This window comes from Sturnira hondurensis, unplaced genomic scaffold, assembly GCF_014824575.4.
Source record: "Sturnira hondurensis isolate 20B ecotype Veracruz unplaced genomic scaffold, ASM1482457v3 Scaffold0004136, whole genome shotgun sequence".
In the NCBI taxonomy this organism is placed as follows: domain Eukaryota; kingdom Metazoa; phylum Chordata; class Mammalia; order Chiroptera; family Phyllostomidae; genus Sturnira; species Sturnira hondurensis.
The window spans coordinates 27198243-27211354 of NW_028076767.1; the positions used below are offsets into that span (position 1 = coordinate 27198243).

The 13112-nt window shown below is 49.2% G+C and overlaps 1 protein-coding gene across 1 annotated transcript; it reads right to left on the reverse strand.

Moving 5' to 3' along the window:
• Nucleotides 1-8402: 8402 nt before the first annotated feature.
• On the reverse strand, nt 8403-8912 carry GTSF1L (gametocyte specific factor 1 like). Its single transcript, XM_037044758.1, has one exon. It carries the CDS (start codon nt 8910-8912, stop codon nt 8403-8405), a length of 510 nt encoding a protein of 169 aa, XP_036900653.1.
• Between the last annotated feature and the right edge of the window lie 4200 nt (nt 8913-13112).

Genomic DNA, 13112 nt, shown 5'->3' on the forward strand with positions numbered 1-13112 from the left:
ATGAGCCTAGCCCTTGGTCAGACTGGTGAGCAAGACGAGGGGACTGGCAGCAGAGCAGGCTGGCCGCAGTGGCCCTACTTCTCCCAAGGCTGTGGCGGTGGTTGTAGGCTGCCGTGGTCAAGGACCAGTGGGTAGGCTGGCACTTGGCTGAAAGCTGGGAAGAATCAGGATTGATGAGGGGTGGGTGCCAGGTCTCAGGGCTAGGTCAGGGATTGGCATTTCCAGCAGTGAGGTTGGTTGGACAGCATGTGTCCATCCCTGGGGACGGAGGTCTCAGTTCATTGCAACTGGAGGGAGCCTTGGGTGGGAGGGTGCAGGGGGCTGGGAGCAGGCCAAGCGCCCTTGGTGAGAAGTTGACGGGGGGGGGGGGGGGGGGGAAAAGCAGTTCTGGGNGGGGGGGGGGGGGGGAGGTAAAGACATTCAGGGAAGCTGTGGGGACTTGTGTTAGGTGCAGCACATTGACTTAATAAAGCGTGAGATGGGTAGTAAACATTTCTTTGCATTTTTAAATCTTCCCCTCTAAAAGAGGCCTATGTTTTTTCTAAGATGCTTTTATTAGTATTTGTCTATTTTTTTTAAATTAGAAAAGATGCTGCTTTCAATCCTTTTGGATATAGCCCCAGAAGTGGAATTGATGGGTCATGTGGTATATCTATTTTTAAGTTTAGTTTTGTTTCAATGAGGTTTTTAGTATTTTCAGGAAAAGCCATCTTCTGGGTTACTGAGGCCTTTGCCATGAGGGTGCGAGTCTATCGCCACCTGGTGGTCATCGGTGTGTTTGCAGCAGCAGGTGCAGTGGGCCATAGCTGCTGCTGGTAGGTCTGGGAAGAGGGTCTTTGAAGAATTTTTTTGGTTTTAAGGCTCCCTGTTCAGCATCCTCCGCAAGCAGTGGTCTGGGCTTTGTTTGAACACCCCCACTGATGGAGGGAAGTGACTTTACTACTCGGCAGCCAGCTCCCTTGTTGGGCAGCCATTGTGAAGGAAAGGATTCTTCAGAGAAAGAAAGTCTCCCCTTTGCAGTATGTGAAGTGAAAGGAATGACCGAGGTGCATGGGAAGACGGTTTGGGGGGAAATCCGGGACCCAGCACAGGCATTAGCTGGAGGGCTGACTACCAGAAGGAGCCATGGGAATGATCCTGCATGAATCGAGTGCATGCTGCGTTCAGAGGAGGCTCCAATGTGGTCGTAATGCTGCCTTAACCCCTTCTGAGGTGGGGTTTCTGGCTCCACCTTGCAGACGTGTTTGACAGCCCTCGACGCTGAGGCTGGACACGAGCTGAGAATCAGACCTCTCCGGGCTACGGCCCGGGGGGCACAGCTGCGCAGGATGGTGGTGTGATGCTCACGTGTTAACTAGGGCCGACTTCCTGGACTTGGGTTAAAGGGCAACAAATGGGCCGTCTGGGGAGGTGGGTGCAGAGCCTGAGACTCGAGTGTTCTTCACCAAGGCGTGGTTGAGAGGCCGCAGGTCTCCGGCACTGTCTGGACTGTCGCCCCGGCCGGAGCACCAGGTAGGTGCTCAGTGGGTGTCTCCTCCTGCCATGAAGGGCAGGCTGAGAGATTGCAAGGCAGCCAGGACTGGGGGGCAGAGGGGAGGGGAGGGAGGCTTCCTCATGTTCTAAAATTGGTTTTAGCTTCACTCTCCTGAGTTCAGGGAACAGAGTCTGTGTGGTTTCCAGTCCGAAATTTGAGACTTGCTTTATGATGGAGCGAATGATCAATTCTGTAAATGTTCCCCTGCAGCTGGGAAAAAATAGTCTGTAGGCATTGCTAATCTTATCATCCAGATATCCAATATCCTGGGTGTTTGTCTCCTCTCTGTGGACCCAGAATACCAACCCCCAAATGACTCCTGATAAGAAAGAACGCTGTTTCAAGCCACTGAATGCTGAGGGGGTCTGTGCCTCGGCGTTACTGTGGCGATAACCAGCTGATACAGAAGGCAGACGTGTCCTAAGAATGAACAATGCCCCCTGGGCTCAACAGGGTGAAGGGAGAATTTAGGAGACTAAGAACTTGGCTGGGAATGAGTGGGTTGAGGGATTCTGGAATCTAGAGCCATTGTGACCGTGCGGGTGCCTTGATGGTTCCCCAGGACACCCAGCCAGGTGTCCTCGACTCTTCCCTCCACCAAGGGTGGGACTCGGAGTTTGGATCAGATGGACATGATTCAGCTTGGCTGTTACTATACTGGTCTCCTGCTGTGCGTCGTGGAAGAGAAATGAGAAACCTTTTGGAGTTGAAGGGATCGGAGAGAGTGTGCTTGGGCTCTTAGGATGTTATCATGAAAGCTTTCTCATTTTTTTCTTAAGCACAATTAACCCTGCAAAGGAGTGGTATCCACATGTCAGCTCAGTGCTCAGAGCAGAAGTCACTGGGTAGTGGTCACGTCTGGACTTGCAGGCCGGCTTGTGATCGTCTGGTTTGTAGTTGTCGGCCAGGGAGGCAGTGTGGGACTGGAGAAACAGCCTAAGTATCCGGTGAAAGATTTCCGTGGAAGTTCTACACCCCCCACCCAGGGAACAGCTGGGGGAATCTCCGCAAAGTGAACACGCTCATGTGACCAGCACCCGGGAGACCTCTCCACACCCCGTCCGGGGTGCCCGCCATCCTAACTTCCAACACCACACATTTGCCATCCCCACCTTTAAAATTTAAATGTGTAAACTGAATTTCACATTACGTGAGATTTTTCCATGTTGATTTAGGGTTTGCTGCTTCTGGTGACCATGTGGTGTTGATTCTGCTGTGTGACCTTCCCACCAGGCACCCATTCTCCTGCAGGACACGTGGAGTGTTTCTGGGTTGGCTGGGACAGGTAGGGCTGTTACAAACAGCTGGGCCTCATCTCTCCGTGAACTCATGTATTTTTCTGATTTATGCATAGCGAGGACTGGAATCTCTGGAGACGAGTCCAGTTTAATAAGGCCTCCTGCCTCTCTGGTTTTGTGTGAACCGAAGCACATTATATACCTTCTCTGAGACCCACTTTTTGTATCCGCAGGTTGGCAATAAAACCACTGGCCCCTCAATGTTTCCTAAGGCACCTGGCCCCGGTGTAGCTGCCTCTCTTTCCCTCCTCTGCCTCGCCAGAGCCCCACTGTCCTAGGACATGGCTTTTCTGCTAGGCTCCCCGTCCACCAGGAATCTCGCCTATGAACTTGGGAAGCTTGCCTGCTGGTGGGGCTGCCTTTACCCAGCCCGTTTGCCAGCTCTCCTTCGTGAATCAGTCACTGGCGCCCAGCTCAGCCTTTGCTGTGGTCCCTGTCACTGGTGACAAGTGTTTCTATGATGGTCCCCGTAAGAGTGTGGCTACCAGCAGGTGTTTTCTGGAGTCAGGCCCAGGGGAGGCAAGGAGTGAGGACTGAGGGGAGGAAACAGATGGCTGAGATCCAGCTCAGGAATGTGGTAGAACAGACATTCCTCTCGCCCAGTCTTCCCCCCGCCCAGATCTCCAGGCAGAAGTTTTTCTCCAGTCCGTGTGTTTCCTTCTCTTCCTGAAACACCTCGAATCAGGCCTTGAGGGTGACAGCGGGCCCAGTGGGGAACCTGCCTCTAGGGGGCTCTGTCAAGACAGTGCTGACTTCGATTGTCGTAGAGTGGCAGCCTGGAGCCTAGGGTCCAGAAGGATTCTGAGGGTACCATCCAGGCTCAGGAAAGAGTGCTGTGGTTGATTAGTTATGTCAGTTAGGTGCACGGAAGTGGGTGGTGGGGATGCACATTTCACAGGTTCACTACTGTCTGGTTAGTATTGATCAGAACAGACCTGTGTTTGATTTACAGAGATGAATGTTTTTGAAGAGGTGTTAAATCCTTTGACATTTGTATGATTATTTTTTAATTTTTAAAAAATATTTTTTATTGATTATGCTGTTACAGTTGTCCCATTTTCACCCCTTTATTCCCCTCCGCCCTGCACACCCCCTCTCACCAGCATTCCCCACTGTAGTTCATGTCCATGGGTCATACGTATAAGTTCTTTGGCTTCTACATTTCCGATACTATTCTTAACCTCCCCTATTCTACCTACCATTTATGCTACTTATGCTCTGTGCCTTTTCCCTCATTTTTTTCCCCTGCTACTTCCCCACTGATCCCCACTCAACCCTTTATGTGATCTCCATTTCTGTGATTCTGTTCCTGTTTTAGATGTTTGCTTAGTTTGTTTTTGTTTTTGTTTTAGTTTGGGTTGTTAACAGCTGTGAGTTTGTTGTCATTTTAGTGTTCATATTTTTTATCTTTTTCTTAGATAAGTCCCTTTAATATTTCATATAATAAGGGTTAGGTCCTTTAACTTGACCTTATCTGGGAAGGACTTTATCTGCCCTTCCATTCTAAATGAAAGCTTTGCTGGATAGAGTAATCTTGAATGTAGGTCCTTGCCTTTCACAACTTGGAATACTTCTTTCCAGCCCCTTCTTGCCTGTAAGGTTTCTTTTGAGAAATCAGCTGATAATCTAATGGGAACTCCTTTGTAGGTAACTCTCTCCATTTCTCTTGCTGTGTTTAAGATTCTCTTCTTAATTTTAATCTTGGGTAATATAATTATGACATGCCTTTGTGTGTTCCTCCTTGGGTCCAAATTCTTTGGGACTCTGATCTTCCTAGAATTCCTGAAAGTCTACTTTCTTTGCCAGATTGGGGAAGTTCTTTTTCATTATTTGTTCAAATAAGTTTTCAATTTCTTGGTCTTCCTCTTCTCCTTCTGGCACCCCTATGATTTGGATGTTGGATCGTTTAAAGCTGTCCCAGAGGTTCCTAAACCTCTCCTCCTTTTTTTTGAAATCTTTTATTTTGCCTTTTTATTTATTTATTTATTTTTAAATTTAATTCTTATTCAAGTACAGTTTTCTGTTTTATATTCCCTGCCCTGCCCCCCACAGTGCTCCCCACCTCCCTCCCATTTCCGCCCCCCACCTTAATTGTTGTCCATGTGTCCTTTATACTTATTCATGTGAGTCCCTCCCCTTTTCCCCTATGATTCTCTCCCCTCTCCTCTCTGGACCCTGTCAGCGTGTTCCATATTTGAGTGTCATTGGTCATATTTTGCTTGCTTGTTTGTTTTGTTGTTTAGATTCCTGTTAAAGGTGAGATCATATGGTATTTGTCTTTCACCGCCTGGCTTATTTCGCTCAACATAATGCTCTCCAGTTCCATCCATGATACTGCAAAAGGTAAGAGCTCTTTCTTCCTTTCTGCAGCATAGAATTCCATTCTGTAAATGTACCATAGTTTTTTGATCCAGTCATTTACCGATGGGCATCTAGGTTGCTTCCAACTCATGGCTATCGTAAATTGTGTTGCTATGAACATCGGGGTGCATAGGTTCTTTTGGATTGATGTTTCAGGGTTCTTAGGATATACTCCTAATAGTGGAATTGCTGGGTCAAAAGGCACGTTCATTTTTAGTTTTTTTAGAAAGTTCCATACTGTTTTCCATAGTGGTTGTACCAGTCTGCAATCCCACCACCAGTGAACTAGGGTCCCCTTTTCTCCACAACCTCTCCAGCACTTGTTTGTTTCTTTGTTTATGATAGCCATTCTGACTGGTGTAAAGTGGTATCTCATTGTGGTTTTAATTTGCATCTCTCTGATAGCTAGTGATATCGAGCATCTTTTCATGTGTCTCTGGATCCTCTGTATGTCCTCCTTGGAGAAGTGTCTGTTCAAGACCTTTGCCCATTTTTTAATTGGGTTGCTCGTCTTCTTTGAGTGGAGTCGAGTGAGTTCTTTGTATATTTTGGAGATTAAACCTTTATCTGAGGTATCATTGACAAATGTTTTCCCAAACTGTTGCTTCTCTTTTTATCTTGATACTGTTTACCTTAGCCATGCAGAAGCTTTTAATTTTGATGAGATCCCATTTGTTTATTCTTTCCTTTATGTCCCTTGCTCTAGGGGATGTATCAGTAAAAATATTGCTGCGTGGAATAACTGAGATTTTCCTGCCAATGTTCTCCTCTAGGGCTTTAATGGTTTCACGGCTTATATTTAAGTCTTTTATCCACCTTGAATTAATTTTGGTATATGGTGTAAGTTAGTGCTCGAGTTTCATTTTTTTTCATGTAGCTGTCTAGTTCTCCCAACACCTTTTTTTTGAATTCTTGTTTCTTCATTCTGTTCTGTTTCAATGTTTCTTCCTTCCTTCTGCTCCAAACTGTTGATTTGAGTCCTGGTTTCCTTCCTGTGGCTGTTGGTTCCCTGTAGATGTTTCTTTGTCACATGATGAGACCTTCATTGCTGCCTGGGTCTTTTTTATGCTGTCAAAGTACCTAGTGAGTTCTTGGAGCATCCTGATCACCAGTATTTTGAACACTGCGCATCTGATAGGCTGGCTGTCTTTTCATTGCTTAGTTGTATTTTTTATGGAGCTTTGATCTGTTCTTTCATATGGGTTTTTTTTTTTTTTTTTTTGGCTCAGCACTTCTCTTACGAAGTAAGGAGTGGAGATTTAGGTGTTGTGATACTGTCTGTAGGGGAAGGTCCGAGAGGGAACAATGGCGCTTGACAATGGCGCTTGCTGTGCTCTCTGCTGGATTTTAATCACTTCCCCCACTACCCACAAGCAAAGTGGGCCTTTCTGGTGCTGACTCCTGGGTGGGTTGGCTTGTGTATGTTCTAGGACCCCGTGGGTATCTCTAACAAACTCTCTTGTGAGGCTGGGAGTTTCTCCCACTGCCTCCTCAACCCCCACAGGTGTTTTCAGTCAGAGGTTTGAGGCTTTAGTTCCCCGCACTGGAGCCCTGGGTTGTGTGGTCTGTCTCGCTCCCCAGTTGTTCCTCCTGGTTTATCCATGAGTGAATGCGGGACCTCAAAGTCCGCAATCTGCCACCTCGCCTTGAGTCTTCTCTGCCTGGCTGCCTGTCTCTGCCCCTTGTACGGGTCTGGATGAATATTCTTTAACTCCTTGGTTGTTGGACTTCCATACAGTTCAATTTTCTGTCAGTTCTGGTTGTTTTACATTGATTGTTGTCCTTGTTTTGGTTCTACCTGCACCTCCATCTTGGCTGGAAGTCCTTAAGAAGAAATTCTTAATTCTTTGGAGAACCAGTGGAAGGGGGCAGGGGTGGCCAAGTTGTGGTTACTTTATAAAAAGCTTAGTAGTTAAGATTTCCTCCCGAAATATTAAGACTTAGGCCTTTTGCTTTTGTTAAAAAATAAGTATTTTATTTAAAAAAAATTACTGATTGACTTTAGAGAGGAAGGGGAGAGAGGGAGAGAGAGAAACGCTGATTTGTTGTTCTACTTACTTACACATTCATCCGTTGATTCCTGTATGTGCCTGTCATGTTGGGACATTGCTCCAATCAGTGCTGCCTGGCCAAGGCTAAAAAACATGCATTTAATTTTTTTTTTTGCATTTAATTTTTTAAATGCATGTATTTTCATTTTAATTTTTAATTTTAATTTTAATTTTTTCACCAGATACTGCATGCACATTCATTCACATGTAAATGGTACTCAAGGGCCTGGAGTAGCAAGTGCTTCCCCCCCCGACCTGCCGTCACCTTGGTCCCTTCCCTGGGCGGGGAAGCCCATTGCCCGCATTGACTGAGAAGCCCGGCACTCTTCATAAGGGGTCAGATGGCAAGCTGCAGGCTTTGTGTGTCTCCTCAAGGAAACATTGTGTGCAGATACGAGCAAGTACCTCTGTGTGTCCTCTCCCAGAACGGCACAAAAATGGCGGTGTGATATGGAGAGTGTTCTGGACTTGGCTTCTACCAGTGAAACCAGGCTTGGCACACTGTGACCCACAGACTCACGAGCCAACTCCAGCCCACCACCAGCTTCTGTAGCTTTCTTGGGTTGCGCATTCATGTCCAAGCGTCGTGGCTGCTTTTGTGCTACCAGGGCAGAGTGGAAGAATTGTGACAGAGACCATATGGCTCACGAAGCCTAGAATATTTCCTCTCTGGCCCTTTAGAGAAAAGGTTTGCTGGCCTCTGAGTGAAACAATATGCCTTAGCCTTTTCACGTTAGGACAGAAGGACCTCCCGCACTCTTCTTCAGGGCAGCATGCTCTTCCATTTTGTGGCTACACTACCCTTCGTTTCACCAGCCCTCCTACTGGGTGTTTGGATCATTTCTGACCTTTTGATGCTGCCGAGAATGCTGCCATGACTAACCTTATGCTTACCTCGCTCTTCCCACAAGCACGCATGCATTTGCAGGCTGAACTCCTAGAAGTGAAAGTGCTCCAGCCAAGCACGGTGCATTGATTGTTCCGATAGCTCTTGTCAAATTATGCTCCAGGGAAGTTTACCAACTAACCTCACCAGGGTTATAAAAGTGATCGTTTGCCCATCTGTGCCGGCAGCATGTTCTTTTTGATCTTTACCCATCGGCTTAGGTGAAAAAAGAAAAAAAAGAAAATCCCGGTGCAGTTTGCACTGCGTGCCTTTTATTCTGGTGAGCTGCCTCTCCTTTCGTGCGTGTGAGGGGCTGGTGGCTCCTTTCTGCTGCTGGTTGGAAGGTCTTCTGAGGGTGGTCGGGGATGGGGCAGGCGGTCCTCTCTTTCTGAGTCACTGTCACGAACAAGCTTTTGGGGAACGAAAGTCTTAAGGACAAACACGGGGCGGTTGTTAGTGTCATCAACGTTCCAGACATCGGGGTTGGGGACCCAGGGGGACTCTGGAGGGCTGCTTCCATTCTGCCCTGAACTTGGAAAGCTAACTTGCAGAGGGCTCCAGCTGTGGTCTTCCTCCCCTAGGCTCCTGTCGGCACAGGCTGCCTCGTGCGCCTCCAGCTTTTTGGTGGGGACCACGTGGCGGGCGTTATATTTGCAGCTGGCCATCTTTCTGGCTTTCTTGGGGTTCTTTTTCCTGCACGATGCCAGGTGGTATTGGAATCTGCTGAGTGGGACACGGTGGTGAGGGTCGTAAGGGCAAGTTTCTAAGGCTTCTGGCTCCATGATGAGTTTCTTTGGAAGCAGAGCAGCTCACTGCCCAGAGGCCAAATGAAATGCCCCTCATGGAAAAAATCCTCTGGCCAGAAGGATGGGGCCGTCCTCTGCCTGGCACTGGCCCTGGGAAGTCTGTAGGCAAAGCTCTTAACTCGCATTCCCTGCTCCCTGGGGCCACGGAAGGTGGGTTAGGAAAGGGCCGAGGGGCTGCTGGGAGCAGCTGGACAGCGGGCAGAGTCACCAAATGGCACGTGAGCCCAAGAACTCTGTAGAGGGCAGTTAGAAACTCAGCAACCCCGCAGGGAGGTGGAGAAGGTATATGCCACCCCTGCCACCCTCCCTTGATTCTGAGTCATAGCGTGTGATGTCAAGCGGTCATTCGGGCAGTCACAATGGGCAACCCGTGTCACCAGGGGAAGGCTGCTTGTCCAGCACTCTCGGGGGGCGGGGGGGCTTTGGGACAGCTGCCGTTTAAAGTTGGGACATCTGTTGTCATTTATCTGTCTTTAAACTTAAATATTTAATGTAATTCCGGATATTTGGGTTTAAATCGGCTATCTTATTTTGTGCTTCTTTCGTGCTACTCTCTGGCTTATTTTTTCCCTTTCTTTCCTCACTTTAAATGAACAGTTTAAAAAACTGTATGTTTTCCTACCATTTTATAAGTTATACCCTGACTCTTTGGTGGTGACTCTACAAATGAAAACGTTCATGGATAACTTACCAAGATTTAAAGTGAATAACAGTTTTACCCTCTTCCAGTTTCAGCCTCTTCCAGGGCTGGGTCTTCGTCTGCCGCGCCCCCCGACTGGTGTGACTGCCCTGGACAGTGGCGGGCACACTAGCTTTGCAGTTGTTCATATGGCCAAGGGTAGAGTCACCAGCCAATAATAACACGAAGATTCATTCTGTTCCACATCCACACAACTGGAAAGCCTACTTCTGCCCGGGCCTGTATTTTAAGCCTAAGTTTGAGAAACGTGAGAAGACCATTGCGGTTGCCATTTTCCATCGTCCAGGCTGGTTGTCCCTCCTTCTCCGTGTGGACCCGCCCCCACCCCCCAACCTTGTAGCTCAGATCTACCAGTGGGATCACCCTTTGGCTTACTCTCTGGGTTTTGTTTGTCTGAACATGTCTTTATTCCACCCTGTTCTCGAAAGATATTTTTGGGAAGTGGAGTTTGTTTTCTTTCTTCACATGGAAGCCGCAGTCGCTTCTCCCCTCCACCCCGTGGCCGAGAGGCTGGCGTCCCACCCATAGCTTCTTCCGAAGCCAGTCAGTTTCTTTTTGCAGATCTGTTTTAATAATGTTTCTGCATCCTTGGTTTTCCCACAGTGACCCTCTGGTGTGGAACGTGGATTTGGTTTTATTTCCTTAGTAGACCGCTTGAATCTGCAGATTAATGTCTCCAGTTAATCTTGGCAAACACGCAGCCATTGTCTCTTCAAAGGCTGCTTCTTTCCTTCTCTAACTTCCCCTGAAATGAGAGCTGTCACTTCCGCTGACAGTGCAGTGTCCAAAGTGGGTCTCATGGCCACACCTAACTTCCAGGGTCAAGGACGTACAGTCCTGTTGTGTGTGCCCAAGGAGGAAGGTAGGAACTTTGCCCAGTGTCCTAAGAACGTCCCCAGCCCACCAGCAGTCATTTCTCTTTTCTGCACAAGTACGAGGTAGTCCCTCTGCCTTGAGGGAGAAAATCCAAAGTCTCAGCTCAGAGTCAGGGAACATGGCCTGGTCAGTACTCACTGGGGGCTTCCTGGGCTCTGGCAGGACCCCACTATGGACTGGTGGCATCTCCAGTGGTGCCAACCAAGCTGTCTCCTGTGAGGAGCGAGGGGTCCCTGGGATCACATTCACTTTACAAACCCACGCCCCCAGCCCTCTCCTGCTCTGCTTTGCCGAGGAGGTGTCCTTGGTAAATTGTAACGTCCCCACCGCTGACGTGAGGGAGAGCCTGAGTTCTCCAAGCCTGTGATCCAGTATTGGAGAGACTGACAGGCCCTCCGGGGAGGGACCGGTGGCTTGGCGTCTGCTCCTACCCAAAGCCCAGCACGGTGCTCGTTTGACAACGCTGATGGTGCTTTCTACATTCCAGCCCCATACCCTTTTCTTGGGCCACAACCAGGGCTGGTGCAGGCTCGGGAATTCAGGCATTGGTAAGAGCCCGTGAATGGGGACAGTAACGACAGCACTTCATCTGTCATTAAAACCCACGTAGGAAGAGCAGGGTGTTGGCTGTAGTCGGCTTCTGGGCAGCCAAGCACCCATTAGCGTGACAGGCCAGCATTCAGTCCATTACGGAGAGAGGGAAGGCCGGGCTTGTTAATGCTTCTAATGGATGTCTTGAATGGTCCTCAAGCCTGCAGCCTTCTCCCAGTGTCTGCTCCAAGACTGGCACCTGACAGGTCGTTCACCATGGCAACGCGAGGGGAGAGAGGGATGCAGACAAACCTCTCTGTGCGTGCACGGCTAATATTGCAGGTGAGGTCAGGTCTGCTCTCTGCTCATGTTCCGCACCAACGCCCCCCTCCCTCCCCACTGATGATCTCCAGAGGTGCTGCCGAAAGACGGTAATGGAGGCACAGAGGGGGGAAGGTCACAGAGCAAGCAGAAGCAGTGTTTTCTGGACACGAGAGACGGTGTGTCCTGGCCGGCCACGTTGCAATCATCAGGATGAGTGAGGAGGGAGCCGCTGGAGGATGAGAGTCGCTGTGAGTCTGAATCCTTCAGGCGCGGAGAGACTTCTAACGTCAAGGCCAGCCTCTGTCCCAGCGCGGGCGTCCCCTCCAGAGCAGCCCCACAGGATGGTCCTGCAGTGACAGGGAGCTCCCTGCCTCCCCAGGAGGTCCGCCGCTAGGTGTCCTACTCTGAGCTGAGCTGACCTGGCTCCTCCCAGCCTTTAGCAGTAGGTGTCAGCCTCACCCCAGGCTCTGGGCCTGTCCTCCACGATGAAAGGTGACCCCAAGCACCCCGACCTCATGCAATGGGTGTGTGAGGGGACACCCCCGGGGAGGGGTGTCCACCCCACTTCTGGCCCCTGGTGTCTCCTGCACGTGCAGCTGACAGGTGTGGTCAGCCTCCATGGCCCCTCTGAGCACTTGAGTTCTGGCCCTGGGCTTCTCCACGCTGCTGCCCTCTACTGCAGCTTCATGTTCAAGGCTGCCCTGGTCTCAGCCCACTGGGGCTCTAGCTGCCCTGTGATTTGAGGCTTTTATTTTGAAAATGTGCCAGAGCTTCTCCATAGGGACCACTGGATCTTGTTAAGATGCCAAGCCTCAGTGACATTTGGGTATCACAGCCATGGTGGATTTGAAAATGAATCGGAATGCATATTTTATTTTTTTTCCTGTTTTCTGGATGGTTTAAGGAGCCTAGAAACATTCTTTGAAAGTTTGAGAGAACTTTTTTGCTAAACTCTCTGATCCTCTCCTCCTCATCCTTTTGGGAAATAGTAGTTTTATGTTCATTTTCAAGTTGGATTCATGGTTCTCTACCTGTCTTGGTAATTCCCTTTTTCTAGAAAAATATGCTGTTATGGACTGAATTGTGCCCCCCCCCCGACAATTTGTATGTTGAAGTCCTAATCCCACTGTGATGTATTTGGAGAGGTGATTAGGAAGTAATTAAGATTAAATGAGGTCTTAAGGGTGGGACCCCCCCCCCATATAATAGGACAGGAGAAGAAGAAGAGACACAGATCTCTCTCTGTCCCCAGAAAAGGCCATGAGAGGACAAGAGAAGGGGGCCATCTGCCAGTGGAGAAGATAGGTCCCGCCCCAAACCAGTCCTGACAGCACCTTGACCTTGGACTCCCAGTCTTCTGATCTGTGGGAAAATGAGCTTCCGCCGTTGCAGACGCCCAGCGTGTGGCACTGGGTTCCGGCAGCCAGAGCGACGGAGACGCAGGTGCTCTCCACCGAACACCCCAAAGCAACAAGCCCGCCGCTCGCGTTTAGGGCTCTCCTTTAATCTGAACAGCCTTCTCTGTGTCTCTGGTGGAATGTCCTTGGCTCGCCCAGTGTTGTGTTTTTGTGTCCCTTCTCTCGCTCGCTTATCTGTCTCCCGCCCCCTCCCTTTATTGGGCCTTAACGAGTCTGGATACCTTACAGCCGTTACAAGTAGCCAGTTCTTAGACGGACCCTTTCTACTGATCTCTGTATTTCCCACTTTACTGATTTTTACCTTTACGCGTAATTCTCTCCCGGGGT